Source organism: Eumetopias jubatus, unplaced genomic scaffold, assembly GCF_037043125.1.
Source record: "Eumetopias jubatus isolate StellerSeaLion01/CBP00866 unplaced genomic scaffold, mEumJub1_p1.0 scaffold_12, whole genome shotgun sequence".
Classification (NCBI taxonomy): Eukaryota; Metazoa; Chordata; class Mammalia; order Carnivora; family Otariidae; genus Eumetopias; species Eumetopias jubatus.
Genome location: NW_028274818.1, coordinates 97,291,581 through 97,308,067, shown reverse-complemented (window position 1 = coordinate 97,308,067; position 16,487 = coordinate 97,291,581). Strand labels below are relative to the sequence as shown.

Below are 16,487 nucleotides of genomic sequence, written 5' to 3'. Positions count from 1 at the left end.
AAACAAAAAAAAAAACAAAAAAAAAACCCACCAAGGAGTGAGTATAGTTGGATAAGAGATCTAAGGGCTCTGCCCTGGAGTCCTCCTGCCTTGAACACCAGAGAGAAAAGGAAGAGTCAACAAAGAATATGGATCAGAGCATCCAGGAGGACACCTAGGCATGTGTGGTGCTGTGGACGCCCAGGGGAGATCCTGCTTCCACAGAAAGGGAATGAGTCGCTGGGTCAGATGCAGCTGGGAGGGCACCCGTGATGAAGACTGGGCCTTGAACGTGGCATTTAGGACAAGTCATCTCTGACCTTGACAAATGCACCTGTGGCGGAGCAGTGAGGGTGAAAGCCTGGTTGAGTGGGTTTAGGAGAGAACCAGAGAAAAGATTCAGAGGCACGGGTATAGACAGTGCTTTAAAGGGGTTTTGCTGTAAGGGGAAATGTTAAATGAGGAGGGGGGTGGCTGTAGGGGAAGTGGGTGGAGAAGAAGATCTGTAGTCTCTGTAAGCTGCTAGGAATGATCCAACCCAGGAGGTAGGCCAATAATGTACAGTATTATTCTAAAAAGTACCTGGGAGTTTTCTTTTTCAGGCCTGATGAGGACAAGAGATCAAGAGGTCAATGCCATCGAAAAGATAGTTTTAAGTTCCCAAGAGGAGGCATGGCCTGCCGTGCAAGGCCATATGAGGAAGCACCTGGGTCAGTCAGGCGGCAGAAGGAGTGAGGGGAAAGCACAGTCAGGAGTCTCTGCTGTGGTTTTTTCTTTCTTTTTTTTTTTTTTGGTGGGGGGGTACCAAATTACTTTATTTGAAGAATGGTACAAATGAAAGAAGTTAAGCAGATGTTTTGGTACAACTTATAGAAAAGGTAAAGCTAACCCCAACATGCATGCACTGCCTTGGTGACCAGGGAAGTCACCCTTGTGGCTATGGGAGGACAGCCTAAGGCTTCGCTCTCACTATCACTGTTTCCCAAGGTGTGCTTGTCGAAGAGATACTCTGCCATGCCAGATTTGGGAGCCCCCCATCTTGCGCAGGTTGGTTACGTGGTCACCCAATTCTTTGATGGATTTCACCTGCTCATTCAGGTAATGAGTCTCAATGAAGTCACACAAATGGGGGTCACTTTTATCAGTGGCCAGTTTGTGCAGTTCCAGTAGTGACTGACTTACGCTCTTTTCCAAGTGTAATGCACACTCCATTGCATTCAGCCCGTTCTCCCAATCATCACGGTCTGGTTTCTTGATATTCTGAAGGAAGATTCGGCCACCTCGTTGGTTCTGCAGCTTCATCAGTTTCTCAGCATGTTCCCTCTCCTCACGAGATTGGTGAAGAAAATATTTGGCAAAGTTCTTCAAAGCCACATCATCGCGGTCAAAGTAGTAAGACATGGACAGGTAGACGTAGGAGGCGTAGAGCTCCAGGTTGATCTGGCGGTTGATGGCGGCCTCCGAGTCCTGGTGGTAGTTCTGGCGCCCCTGCGAGGGGGACGCGGTCGTCATGGTGGCGGCTGAGAAGAGGCGGCGGCTGCACGGCGCTGGAGCGGTCCGAGGGCGCTATGAAGAGATGGCGGAGGGCTGGCTCTGAATGGACGGCCCGGGTGGGGGACGAGCACCGGGTTCCGTCCAAGCACTGTTGAAGCAGGAAACCGCAGCGACTCTCAGCAGAGACTGTCTCTGCTGTGGTTTTTTCAAGAAGGAATGGGCAAGGCAGGGTAAGGCTTAGGATTGGCTAGTTGGAATAATTTTGGCGAGCTCTGGGGAATAAGGGCTGTCCCCCGTCATCTGGCTCCTGGTTCTGGGATGATCAGAGCAGAGAGATATTGCCTCCTGGAGCATAGGACCCAGAGAAGGGCTAAGCGTGGGCTCTGGGATGGTTAGTTTGCATAGGAAAGGCAGTGCTCCCTAGCGGGTCTTCTGCTGTCTCTAAGAATTGGCCAGCCCTGGGAAGGGCAGTCTCTCCCCAGTTGGCAAGGCCCGAGACGCCAAAGCCTCAAGAATACAGAGACAAAGAGAAGACATTTGATACAGGGGAGGGGCAATTGCTGGAGTGAGTCTTGAGTAACAACAAAGGACAGGTGGAGGGGTTGGCGTCGGCTAAGAGCATGAGTTCGGTTGAGCCAAGAGTTCAGTTATAGCAAAAGGAAGGAAAGTGGGTGACAGCACGAAGCAAGTAGATGTGGGATGCGGGGACATTCACTTTTGTTCACCGCCTTTCCAGGGAAGCAGGAAGCAAGGTCGTCAGTTGGGAGTGAGGGAGAAGGAGGTATTAGAGGCTTGAGGAGGGAAGAGAAGGTGGGGCAGAGGCTTCTAGGACGGTGAGGGAGGAGGGCCCTGTAGCGTGAAGGAAGGAAGGGCAGCAATGAGACCCCCTGGAGGCTCACAGCCCTAAATTTAAAACAAGACCAGCCCACATGGTTACGTGCGTCTCTAACTGCCTTGAGCTGTGCGTTACAGGTGTGGCAAGTTGCCTTCATCAGCATGAGGGTTTTGCCAACTGAGAACAACAAAGTGCGGGGGGTGGTGGGGGACGGGGGGGTACCAGGGCACCATTGCAACAACTGTTGGGGCTTTAGGCTGGGTGGGAAAGGGGTCCGCAGGGCCAGTGGATCGGAGGTCCCAGCGGGGAGAAAGACTGTGGGCCCGCCGGGCTCAAGGAGGTGAGCCGGAAAGATGGGGGATGGTAACGGGACTTGAGCGCTCTCAGTCACAAAGCAATGAAATTTGTGTTATTTTTGTCGAGGTGTATTTTCTATAAGGTAGGTATTAGTTTTTTGTACCATGAAAAATTATTTTTTTCAGATAGAAATGTGTTTTGAAGGGTGGGTAGGATTTGCATAGATGGAGGCGGTCTCGGGGAAGACGTTTCGGAAGAAGGGGGGACAGGCATAAATTGGGACAGGCTTTCTGAACGATGACTAGCCCAGAGTAGCCAGGTCATGGCATCTGTGGGGCAAACGGCTGGGAAGGTACTGAGGAGGACAGGGCAGCTGAAGAAGAGCCTGTCCTTAACTGAGGAGAGAATAGGGAGGCAATAAAGGGTTTTGGGGTGGGGGGGAAGACCTAGACCCCAGATGGGCCCTTTGGCACTTACAAGGAGAAGAAGCGTGGACACGGAGAAGGTTTTTGCATGTGGTGGAAATCCTCCCCATCTCCCTCCCAGCTGGAGCTGTTGTGCGTGTTGCATATATTCTGCACCACAGCAACAATAAAAGTGATTATTTTTAATTTCTGTTCTTCTCCTCTGTAATAGAGCTATTAGACTTTGGCAGATCCCTTAATATGATTATCGTTTTTGAATGATTTTGAATTGAAATGTTTGCACTAATGGTAACCACAGTTGAGTTTGAGGAACGAGGCTGTAGGCTCACGTTCCAGGATCTCGTCAGCCCCAAGGCGCCGTTGGCTGGGCAGGTGGCAGGGAGACCAGAGGGGAAGTGGGGGCAAAGCTTGGCTTAGGACGGGTCTGGCCAACCCTGCCCCCACCCCCACCCCTGGTGCGGCAGCTCCCAGGCAGGGCCCGGAGATGGTGTGGTGGTGGACACCTGCTCCTCCCTGTGCAGAGAGGCAGCTACTCACCATCGGTGCAGTTGGATAGTTCCAGAATGCAAAGCAGTTGTCCCACCGACCTCACCAGAAATGCTGGCTGGCCTAGCGGGGGATGGGGACAGGTGTCTTAATTCTTCAGTCTCCATGTTTCCCAGCTCTATGCGAGCCACCTGCCAGGAGCCTTGCGCCGCGGAGCCCTGCCCTTGCACACGGGGGCGGGGGGGGGGGGCGTCTGGGCTCAGCAGGGAGGCCACCTCCTGGGGGCTGATGTCCAGGCTGGTGCCAGCCTCTCTTTCTCAGGTACCACCTTCCGAGACATGGAACGGTGCCTTCCCTCTTCTTGACACCGTGGCACGTTTTCCCCGTGGCCTTTAGGATACCTTTTGGCAGGCCACCACCAGCAATAATGGTCAATGGTTTGTCCCAGGTCTGCATTTCATTAGGGCCAGCCCCCCCCCCGCCCCCCCCGCCCTTCACCTTCAGCTTCTGACGGCCAGCCCAGGAGGCACACCAGGGCCTGCTTTCAGCTGCTGAGGCCTGGTTCCAACGAGGAAGCCCTTGGGGACTTCTCCGTTCTGTCGTGAGGAACCCTAGGGCTCCTGGTAGGGAACCGAGTTGAATCTGCGGAACAGAGCTGTGACCAGCAGAGAGGGGACCCAGGGCAGCTCCTGTGAATTCTTCTCTCCCCGCCACCCGCAGGCAAAAAAAACCACCCAGATGAAGCCAGTTATACTAAAATATCACGCTGCTTAACAGGGAAGGATGTTTCCCAAAGGGCGATCCGAGAGGGATCTGGAAGGAACAAGCAGCCTGTCTACCCTCCTTGACAGTGAAAGCTTTGTGCTTCGAAGCCCACCCTCCCTCCTCTTCACCCCTCCCCCACTTCCTCCTCCTCCCTGCATCTCTGCTCCTCATCTCCTCCTCCATTTCACGCCCCTCCTGGTCAGCCCGAGCTACAGCGTGCCTCCCTGCTGTCCTTGGGGTCTGGGCCAGTTCAGCCATTGTGCCCCTGAGACATCACGGAGCCCTTCCCCACCAGGGGCGACCACCCAGCTGTGTTATAGTCACTCATTTGTTCACCAGTAGCCAGCCGGTGCCTGCTCTGCTCCTGGGAATAAGAAACCAGGGGGCTAACTTCTCTGCCCCCGGACACCTGACCGATCGAGGAGCAGATGGCTCCACAGGATGGGTCTGCTGCTACAGACCCAAGTCCCTGAGTCCCGTCTCTGGAAACCTGGTTGCACAATTCTGGGCCGCACTCACAAGTCTGCATTTTCTAAAAACCATCCTGGTGATGCTGGTGCACGTGGGTCCCCGAGCCAATCTCTGAGAAACATCCTTTTATCCCAAGCCACCCCTTTGAGGGTGTGTGTTGAGTGCCGGTGCCATCTGGTTTCAACAGCCTCGCTTACCCTTGAGGGGCTAGAAAGTACAGCATCTTGGGGCAGGATCTTAATTATGCATGTATGTTAATGTTGGGAATTTCTAGATGCTAAGCACAGGCTTTGGGGAGATTGTTCCAGCTTACCAGAGTTTTTTGATGTGCTCAGCACTTGCCCTCAAGAAAACTGAGGTGTTCCTGCTGCGGCCTCCTGTCCCCCCCTCCTCTGCAGACCCCTGTCACCTCCCATTGATGGCATTTCTCTCTCACTTGGGTGGACCCTGGCGCTTAGCTCCCCCAGAATGACTCTTCCCTGCAGTTTGCTCCCCTGTGGCTGCGTGATAAAACATCCTCCCTCCCCCCGCCCACGATCATGAGTAGGAGGAGATAGCATGTGTTCCCATCATTGGTTGGGAAGAACAGAAACCTATTCCACACGGTTTGAGTCAAGGAGATAGAACACAGAGACTCGGGGTGGGGGGGGCTCTCGCATGACCCCAGGGGTCAGAGGGCAGAGCCAGGCCTGTCAGCTGATGGGAGGCCAAAGTCACCAGGTTGTCCCTCACCACGGCCTCACACCTCCAGCATGCATCTGCTTCCTTCCTCTGCACAATCATGCACGTGCACACGGAGGCCAATGCAGCCGTCCCAAAATGGCACCCTGAGTCCTACAGATGAAAGAGACCATGTGGTTCTCACTTCCAGAACCCTCCTGACTCCAAATTTTTCCTCAGGAAAAACATGATTTGATTGACCCAGTTTGGGTTTGGTGCTCATTCCTGGTTCAGTTGACTGATGCCAGGGGTCGGGCTCACACGGTACTTTTCCATGTTTGGGGTCAGCTGCCTGTCTCTGAGGGGCGCAGGGCTGGGAGGAGAGGATCAACAAGTGAAGCACCTCCTCTCCCTGGTGTGGCCCGCGTGGCACCTGTGGAAGGCCACACCCCATGTACAGGGCTGTGATTGGTATGGGATTTCTGGAGAAAACATTATGGGTGGGCTTCCCAATGAGAGGGCAGAGGAACAATCTTCACTGAACCCCTCCTTTGTGAACGTTGCATCTCTTTGCAGAGCGATACTCCATAGGGACTTAACTGGGATCCAGAACATTCCATTAACATCACACAAGTGTGGGTCTCAGTGGTAACATCAGCGTTCAAACTACTCCACTCAGCGCTGAGCACTGATTCTTCTGGTGTGCCCCTCCACTGCTCTACCACGTGGGTTCTAAGAGGTGTTCCATGGGGTCGGAAATCTGGATATTAAGGTGAAAGTCAAGCTCAAAATCAGGAGCAAATGAGGATCTGACGTGGAGGTTTACGGTTCAGCTCGAGAGAATTCCACCTCATGAACAGCTTCCTGGTGGCCCCAGGGGAGTTTCACTGGCCTTCCTGTCTCTTTTCCTCCGGAAAGCATCTTAACAGCATTTCTGGCCTTTGGCAGCTCAGGGATTTGCCCACTCCTCCTTGGAGCCTTTTCTGGAGAGTAGAGTGGACTTTAAGATTGGGTGGGTCCTGAGCCCCACCCACCCGGTGACTCAGGGCACCAGATCTCCCTGGGCCTCAGCTCTGACTTGGTGTGCTGTCCCTCATTAGCCTGTGGCCCATGCTAGAAGAAATAATCAAGGGGATTAATATATTCAAAAACAAAGTACAGATCTTTGTTTCCAGACTTTATGGTCACAGGCCACCCTGCCAATACTTTTCATCTTTCTTCCCGGGCACTCTTCCCAGCAGGCTGAGGTGGCCTCTCCCTGGGCACCAGTGGTCTCCTGGATGAGTCTTCTCTCTTCTCGGTCCTTACCTCTGAGCTTCTCTGTGACTGCCCTGGGATGCTCATCCTGTCACATAGCTGTTACCAGATGTGCCATGAGAACCATCCTCATGCTTGCAGACCCCATGGGTCATGTGAGACCGTCCTGTGTGAGCTACCCAGAAGCCGGGTCGCCGCTGGATGCTCTGGGTACCCTAATTTGTCTGAAGCTAAAACAGAGCTTCATGGAAAGTGTGAGTGTGGGAAATGAGAACTTCAGGGAAGTTTCTCGATTTGCCAGAGTGAAACCCAGCACCTGTCAGGACGGTGCCTGCAGAGGGGTTTCTGATATGTCACCTTAATGGCTTTAGCTCCTCCTTTTTTTTTTTTAAATTGAGATATAATTGACATCTAACATTGGGTATAATCTATTGATTTGGTACGCTATATATGGCAGTATGATCACCCCCAAAGCATTAGCTAACACCTCCTTCGCATCACATAATTTTCTTTCACCTTGTAGTGAAAACATTTAAGATCTAGTCTCTTAGCAACTTTGAAGAATGGGGTGCAGTATTCTTGACAATAATCACAATGCTGTGCATGCGATCTCCAGAACATACTCATCTTCGAACTGCACGTTTAGACCCTTTGACCAGCATCTCCCCGATTCCCCCAGCCCCTAACCCCCAGTAACCACCATTCTACTCTGTTTCTATGAATTCGGCTTTTTTAGATGCCACATATAAGTGAGAACATACAGTATTTGTCTTTCTCTGACTTCTCTCAGCCTAATGCCTGCAAGGTCCACGGGTGTTGCAAATGGCAGGATTTCCTTCTTTCTCGTGGCTGAATCATATATATGTCAGCTGATTCTGACTTCTTTCTCGCTCCTGCAGGACGCCAGCCATGATTGGCTGCTCCTTCGTGGTCAACAGGAAGTTCTTCGGTGAAATCGGTCTTCTTGACCCTGGGATGGACGTGTATGGGGGAGAAAATATCGAACTTGGAATCAAGGTTTGTGCATGATTCATTCATGTTTGTGAGCAGAGCTGCCTGGTCATCCTTAATGTGTATTTAAAGCTTCTTTCACTGGTGAGTGGCAGGAGCAATTCACCCATCCCCGCTCTTGAGACTGTGCCAGCGGGTTGTCACCCTCTTTAGGCAGGGGGACCCTGGGCTTTCCCTTCTCCAAAGGTTGACCAGCGTTTCATGCTTTGGTGACCCACTCTGGACATGAGCCGGAGAATTTGGTTCCCACTTCCATCCAGTTTTTCTTCTTTCCTTAACTTGTTCTTAAAATTAGGTTATCTCCTTAGTGAGTATTTCCATTGGATGCATTTTGACAATTTGTGTACATCAGAGAATCGTTAAGAGGCTAGAAAAGAGAAGGACCGTGTTCCCTGGCACCTTTCCTTTCCTTAGAAATGCTTCTAAGGAGGAGGATGGGGAAGGGGAATGACAAAGAGGCAGAATGGTCCTCTTGCTGGGCCCCCAGCCCCCATCAGCCTCACTGTTAGATAACTTGTACGTGGTTGACCCTTAACCCGGGTTTGAACTGCACGGGTTCACTCATATGCAGTCTTTTTCGATAAATACGGTAAAGTATTGTAAATGTATTTTCCCTGCCTCATGATCTTCTTAATCAGATTTTTTCTGTACATAACATAGTACATAATACACATAACACACCAAGTATGCGTTCATCGGCTGTTTATGGTAGTGGTGAGGCTTCTGGTCAACAACAGTGGGCTAGGAGTAGTTAAGTTTCTGGAAAGTCAAGAGTTACGCATGGATTTTTGGCTGCACGCACACAGGTGGTCAGCGCCCTAAGCCCCCATGTTTTCCAAGGGTCAGTTGTGCTGTGTTCTGCTTGAGATTTTGTTTGAAAAAATGAATTCCAGGGTCGAAAAAATGCAAGGTGGCCACATTGATGCATTCCGACCTCTTTGTTGTGGAGTTAAGATAAATGAACCCCAGCCAGGAGTTGGAGCGGGGGCGGGGAGGTTCCTTGAGACACAGTAACCACTTAACTAGTATGTCTTCATCCATACCACAAAGAGCGGGTGCTGGGGAGACCCCCAGCTGGGGCCTCTGTGTCCACTGCCCTTTGTCCTGAACCTTTGCATACCTGAGCCCCTGGGAAGGAGGCTTGTTGGAAACCACTCAGGACACAATTGTAAGATTTAAAATTCACTGAATCTCTTTTGCCTCTCTCCACCACATTCTCATTTTTGTTCTACCAGGCAACAACACCCAGGACAGATCTCCTGCCCTAGTCAACGCCTGCTCTTTGCATCCTGTCTCACTCGTGTATCCCTCACTGCTCTATACCTTCCATCAGCCCCTCATCGACCCTCGATCCCCCTTTGTGGAAATGAAAGGCGTCGTGCCCTCATGATGTAATGGCCATCTGTGAAAGGGGATGGTGAGGACGTTCCCTGCCTCCTCAGACCACTCCCTTTCGAAGACTTCCTCTTGCTCTCAATGTCAGGCTGGGTTCTTTCCTTGATGGAATTTGCATAGGGTTTCTCTGTAAAGCCCCGCAATTAAAAAGCCCGTGCATATGTTATTATAGTAAATATACTTGTCATTCATCCATTTGGAATTTAACGGAAGGAAAAGATCTGGACCCAGCATGTTGAACTTGGCCTGCAACTTAGACCGCCATCTTGCTCTCGCCTTCTCCTCTCTCCTTGTGCTGTTCTGCTTTTTTTTTTTTTTAAGTTCTCGCTGACCTCTAGCATGCCATAGAATTTTCTTATTTATTATGAGTATTGTTTTTCTCGACCTTGCCCTCACTAGATTGCAAGCTTTATGGGGTCCAGATCTTTGATGTGCTCCCCTTTGTGTCCCAAGCACCTAGAACCGTGCTCGGCACATGGCTCCATAGGTGTCCATTAGATCCACGTCTGAGTGAGTGTTAGGAATCTGTGATAACTTGTTGCAGGTACCTGTCCGTGAAAGAAATGAGCTGACAGAAGCCCCACATTGAGAGAGTGAAGGTTTTGTTTTTTTTTTGTTTTTTTTTTTAAGAGCAGAGAGATTTGGAGGTCTCTCTATGCTGTTAGAAGGAAGCCCATGAAAAGTAAGACATCACCCACAGAGGGGAGAACCAGATTATGGGTGAAGCACTGCCCCATTGGAGCCAGGGGCACAGGTGGGGGGGTTTCTGAGGACAGGAGGGACTCCCAGATTCGATTGCCACTGCCCACTGTGTTCTGGGGAAAACCGAAGCTGTGACAGCAGAATTCAGTGCTAAGGCTCGCTAAGATGTTTGTCTACCCACACTTGCAAAAGCATTTGCTTTGCAGTGACTTGGACCTTGCAAAGGTCTGTGTGTGGGGCTCTGCCAGGCTCAGTGGTGATGGTGGTGATGGTCCTGTGGGGCTGGCCCCCTCCATGAAGGGGGCCAGGGGTCCAGGGGGCTCACCGGTTTCCATCCTGAAGCAGAGCCCCGTTTACCAAAGCCTATGTACCACCAACCAGCTCAGGGGCCAATGAGTTCTACTCCACATGCTCCTTATGAACAGGCTGCAGTGAGCAGTTCACGGAGCCGGCTCCCAGCCTTGGCTTCACTTCAGTTCAGCTCCTGGCTGTTCTCTGCACGTCTTTATGAGAGCTTCAGATGGATCGGAGCATGGACGCCACCCTCCTGTGTGATCACCTGGCTCTTACTGTGTACCCAGGCATATCCAGCATCCACGCTGGAGATGTGGGAATGTTTATGCCTTATTGCCCGTGGATCATGTCGTCCTGCGAGCTGTGGGCCGACTCTATAGAAGCCTTGGTTTTCTGCCAGTTCTTAAAGCAGGAGTTGAGTGCTGTTGGTGCCATCAAGACCACAGCCGGCGCTCAGGGTCCACGTAGCTGCTGTCTACACAGTATTCTGTGGTTCTCATGGGGTGGTCCCTGACCAGCTACATCGACCTCATCTGGGAACTTGTTACAAATGCAGATTCCTGGGCCCCGTGTCCCACCTACTGTATCAGACACTCTGGGCAGTGGTTCAGCAACCTGTATTTTAACAAGCCTGCCAACTGATTCTGTTACACACCCAAGTTAGAGAGCCACTGGTCAACACCCCAGCCTTAGCCTGCTTCCTGGCAAATACATACCTCTCCTCAGAAAGCAGCTCAGGTAAGGATCCATGTCTTTCAGGGCCTTCCTCTGGCTGTTGCTCACAGCCACCGCTCTCCCTGTCCCCCAGCCCACACAGCCTGGGCCCCCTTGGGTATCAGCACTCACTTCCTCATGAAATTCACGGGCAGGTGTTTGGACCAGGAGACTGTGGGATTTCTGATTTTTTACATGAAGTAATCTGTGTTTTACAAACTATATTCATTCCCTTTCATTTCGTGCTGTTTTATGCCACTCAGAACACACATGAAATGAATAATAAATACATTGTTAAGAAAGCCATCCCCATTGCTTGAGAAAACATCAGAGCTTTGTTTAATATACACAAATGGACCCATACACATATATAATTTTCATATAGCACACACATACACAATTATACAAACTAACCTATAAGAAATGATGCAAAATAGGGGCGCCTGGGTGGCTCAGTTAGTCAAGCGTCTGCTTTCAGCTCGGGTCATGATCCCAGGGTTCTGGGATCGAGCCCTGTGTGTCGGGCTCCCTGCTCAGCGGGAAGTCTGCTTCTCCCTCTCCCTCTGCCCTGCCCCGCATTCATGTTCTCTCTCTTGCTTTGCTCACTGGTTTCTCTCAAATGAATAAATAAAATCTTTTTTTTAAAAAAAAGAAATGACCCTGAATCTTATGCTTCAGTTAAGTAGGAAAATTTTAATATGAGAGCACTATCTTTCTTTGTGATTTTTTTTCACCAAGAAATAAGTCCATCTGCAGTCTTTCTAACTCTTCTTTAAAATTTTTTGTTACTTTTTAATTCCATCCTCAGTAAGTAAAGATGTATCACAAGGATAAAAACGTAGAGTCTTACTGTGGTTCAGGGAAAAACACCCAGCAGGGTTGACTCTAAGGCTGTTGCTTAGGTGAAAGGCAGCTTGCCTGTGACCAAAACAATCACTACAAGGAAGGGTAGGGGGAGCTTTTCAGGACTGAGAAAATAAATGAGATTAGAAATGAAAGGTTTCATCTTGTTCTGAGTAACGTTAATCAGAAACTATTAACAAGGCATATTATTGTAACATGTCTAAATGGGAAGAGAGAAAAAAAAATTCTCCAAGGAGAGCAGGACCAGATAGATTACTTTTAAGTGGTGTAAAATCAGATGCTTTTAGATTTCTCCAATCTATCAGACTTCTCTGGGAAGAAAAGGTACTATCTTATTCTGAAGCCTTGTAGAAAAGGGTGACACCTGAGTCTCCTGAATCCTGTCGGGCAGCCATTCCTAAAGAAGGACAAGAGAAAAGACGTTATCAGATCCTCAGACTCTCAGAAAAACATCTTTGCTTGACCGGGAACCTCAAGGACTGTATGTGTACATTTTGGTAAATATTTGTGAGACCAGTGATTCGTGATGCAGGTCAGTAAACTAGAGGGTATGGGGAGGCAGAGGTGTGATAACCTTCTCACCTGGCCCACTCGAGCCCCAGGGCTTTCCCTTTGGTGCAGCTTTCACCGGAGGCTCCCCAACAGTGGCTACTAAGATTCAGACTCATGCCATGGTGAGTGATGGGCAAAGGATGTGTGTATTTGAATTTGCTCAGAGTGACAATAATGTGCTTAAATGACAGAGTTTGATCTGGCTGCTGCAGCTGCTGGCTTCACAGTGCATGGTGTCCCCGGGCCACACCATTTTCCTAAGGCATTTGGATGCCATTCTCATGACCCAAGTGGGCCCAAGGGTGGCATCCCTGCCATCTTGCCCAGCCCAGGCCATTTGAGTTCAAGACACTGAAGACCTGCAGGGTTACCCCCAGGCGCTGGCTGTCATAGTTCCTGAGCCAATTAGGGTAACAATGGCAGCAGATTTGAAGGATTGCCTCCTTCAAAGTGGTCATTTAGCAATTATAGGCTGTCTGGGGTGGCCGAAGCCCCAGGCCCCCAAGTGAACATGGAATATCCCATTCACACTGGTCTCTTGCTCACAGTTTTGCTTCCCACCTTGTCTCTTGTCTCTGTGAAGCTGGTGGTATAATTCAACCCAACTCTGAAGGCCTGAGAACCGGGGGGCTGATGTACATATAGTCCCAGGTGGAGTCTGAAAGTGTGAGGACCAGGAGTGATAACATCTGAGGGCAGGAGAAAATGAATGTCTTAGGTCAAGCAGGAACATGAGACCAGCTCTGACTGGTGCCATGATCCCCATCCCAGCCACTACTCCATCCATTTGGGACTCCTAATCCAGCACCCCTCTTCACCATCAAAACTCCCCCTGCCCTCTCTGAGACCCATCCAGAGCCCTGATGTCTAGAAGCCTCCTGTGACTTTCGTCTTCGATTTAGAACTCTTGGGCTCAAGTTACCACATCTAGTGAATGTTGTGATTTGGATAATGGTCACTCCTGTGGGGAGGGGGACCAGACCATCAGCTCTGTTCAGTTTTCCTCCTCCTTAGATTGTTTGAGTCTTTGGTTCTCCCTTCCCTGCTGGCATTGGTCATGTCTGGCTATGTGAATGTCTTCCTTGTGCAGGATTAGAGTATATCTGTGATAAAATTCAGGGTGAAGCTCCTGGTCATTTGGGGATAGGGTTGGCCTTGGGGTTTCCTGCACTGGCCTTTAATCAAGATGCATATGTTTTAGGTGAACAGCAGTTCAATGGCACGCTTTTGAATAGAAAGGAGCCATGTTGAGTGCCTTCTGTGCTCTAGCAGGATGTCACTGGGGGTACCGCAGTGATTGACATGGTTTCGACTTCCATGAAATTTATGGTCAGGCAGAAAAACCATTCATTTAATAACTTCCAGTGTGTTCAGTATGAAAAGACAGGCTGGAGGATGGTATGGGAGAATCTAGCAAGGGAATATAACTTAGTCTAGGGAGTTGGGAAGAGCCTCCCTGAGGGAATGATGTTTAAGACTTCAAAAATAAGGTGAATTTAAATAGGCAAAGAAGGAGTGGGTGTGGAGTGTGGGAGTAAGAATATTCCAGGCAGTTTCAGTTAGGTGAGATGAGTAAGTCCTAGAGACTCCCTGGACATCATAATGCCTGCATGGTGTACTTCAGCATTTGCTAAGAGGGTAGATGTTGTGGGTTTTTTATATTAATTTATTTTATTGAGATATAATTGACGTATGTCACTGTATAAGTTTAAGTTGTACAGCATGATGGTTTGAATTATATATTTTGTGACATGTTTACTGCAGTAAGTTTATTTAGCCTCTTATATAGGTACAATAAAAAGAGAAGACAAAAAAAAAAATTCCTTGTGATGAGAACTCTTGGGATTTACTCCCTTAACAACTTTCATGTAAATCGTAGAACAGTGCTAAGTCATCGTGCTGTACATGACATCCCTGGTACGTATTTATCTTGCCATTGGAAGTTTGTATCTTTTGACTACCTTTCCCCTTCCCCCTACCCCCTGCCTCTGGTAACCACAAATCTGATCTTTTTTTTCTAAGAGTTTGCTTGCTTTTTTTTAGATTTTTGCATGTAAGTGAGATCATGCAGTATTTGTCTTCTCTGTCTGACTTAAGTCATGTAGCATAATGCTCTCTCAAGGTACATAATGCTTTCATGTTGTCACAAATGGGAGGATTTCCTCATTTTTTATGCCTGAATAATATTCTATTATATATATAATAAATTTATAAACATATAAATTTATAAATATATAAATAATACAGATATTATGTATAATAATAAATAAAATATATAATAAATTTCTTTATTTATCTGTTGATGAGTACTTAGGTTGTTTCCATGTCTTGGCTACTGTAAATAATGCTGCTAATGAGCATGGAAGCGCCTACATCTCTTAAAGTTAGCCTTTTCATTTCATTAGGATATATTCCCCAAAGTGGAATCGCTGGGTCTTATGGTAGTTCTAGTCTTAAATTTTTTGAGGATCCTCCCTACTTTTCCATACTGGGTGCACTGATTTATATTCCTACCAACAGTGCAGAAGGGATCCCTTTATCTTGTCATCGTGCTGATGACCAGTCTAACAGGCATGAGGTGCTAGCTTGTTGTGGTTTGATTTGCATTTCTGTGATGACTAGTGATGTTGATCATAACTTCATGTACCTGTTGGCCTTTCATATGTCTTCCTTGGAAAAATGTCTATTCAGGTCTTTTGCCCATTTATTGACTTTTTTCTTCTGAGTTGTATGAGTTATTTATACATTTTGGATGTTAACCCCTTATCAGATATATAGTTTGCAAATATTTTTCCTGTTTCGTAAGTTGTCTTTTCACTCTGTTGATTGCTTATTTTGCTGAGCAGAAGCTTTTTAGGTTGATCTAGTCCCACTTGTTTCTTTTCTATTGTGTTGCTGGTGCTTTGGGTGTCATATCCAAGAAATCTTTTCCAAGACCCATGCCAAGGAACTTCTTTTCTGTTTTCTTCTAGAAGTTTCATGGTTGCAGGTCTTACATTTAAGTCTTTAATCCATTTTACGTTAATTTTTGTGAGTGGTGTAAAATAGGGGTCTTGTTTCTTTCTATTATGTGTGAGTATCCAGTTTTCCCAGCACCATTTATTTAAGAGACTGTCTTTTCTCTTTTGAGTACCCTTGGCTCCCTTGTCAAATATTAGTTGTTCATATATGTTGGCATTTATTTCTGGGCTCTCAATCTATTCTGTAGCTCTGTCTGTCTGTTTTTATGCCTCTATCACACATTTTGATTGCTATAGTTTTATAGTATAGCTTGAAATTAGAAATTGTGATGCTTCTCGCTCTGTACTTTCTTCTCCGGATTGCTTTGGCTATTTGGGGGTCTTCTGTAGTTTCATATAAATTTTAGGATTTTTTTTGTACTTCTGCAAAAAATGCCATTGGAATCTTGATAGGGATTGTATTGCATCTATAGATGGCTTTTGGTAGTATGAACATTTTAACAATACTAATTCTTTCAATCCATGAACATGGGATATATTTTCACTTATTTGTGTCTTCATCAATTTCTTTCATCATTGTCTCATAGTTTTCAGAGTAGAGATCTTTCACCACCTTGGATAAGTTTATTCCCAAGTATTTTGTTGTTTTTGATGCTATTGTAAATGGGATCATTTTCTTTATTTCTTTTTTCAGACAATTCATTGTTAGTATATAGCAATACTGCTGATTTTTGTATGTTAATTTTGTATCCTGGAACTTTACTGAATTCATTGATTAGATCTAACAGTTTTTTGGTGAAGTCTTTACATTTTCTTTATGTAAAATCATGTCATCTGCAAATAGAGAAAATTTTACGACTTCCTTTTCAGTTTTGATGCCTTTTATTTCTTTTTCCTGACTGATTGCTCTGGCAAGGACTTTCAGTGGTTGAATAGGAGTGGTGAAAGTGAACACACTTGCCTTATTTCTGATCTTAGAAGAAAAGATTTCAGCATTTCACTATTGAGTATGATATTAGCTCTGGGGTTATCATATATGGGCTTTATTATGTTGAGGTGCATTTCTTCTATACCTAATTTGTTTAGTTTTTTTTATCATAAACAGATGTTGAATTTTGTCAAATGCTTTTCTGCATCTCTTGAGAGGATCTTATGATTTAAGTGTTTTTGTCACAAAATAATAATGATACTAATAGTAATAATAATAAGTAAAGAGTGTGGGAGGAAACTTTTGGAGGTGATAGATATGTTATAGCATAGATTGTGTTGATGGTTCCACAGGTGTATACATATCTTCAAACTCATCAAGGTGTATACATTAAATAA

General features: G+C 47.4%; 1 protein-coding gene and 1 pseudogene across 2 annotated transcripts in view; one reads left to right on the top strand and one right to left on the bottom strand.

Moving 5' to 3' along the window:
• The window catches only part of GALNT17 (polypeptide N-acetylgalactosaminyltransferase 17), a 451,342-nt gene that overhangs the window by 331,590 nt on the left and 103,265 nt on the right, over positions 1-16,487 (top strand). For both annotated transcript variants that reach the window (XM_028110173.2, XM_028110175.2), the window contains one exon: positions 7,569-7,686. In XM_028110173.2, the coding sequence (XP_027965974.1) occupies positions 7,569-7,686 (118 nt within the window). The remainder of the gene's footprint in view (positions 1-7,568; positions 7,687-16,487) is intronic.
• On the bottom strand, positions 849-1,491 carry LOC114214492 (ferritin heavy chain pseudogene; annotated as a pseudogene).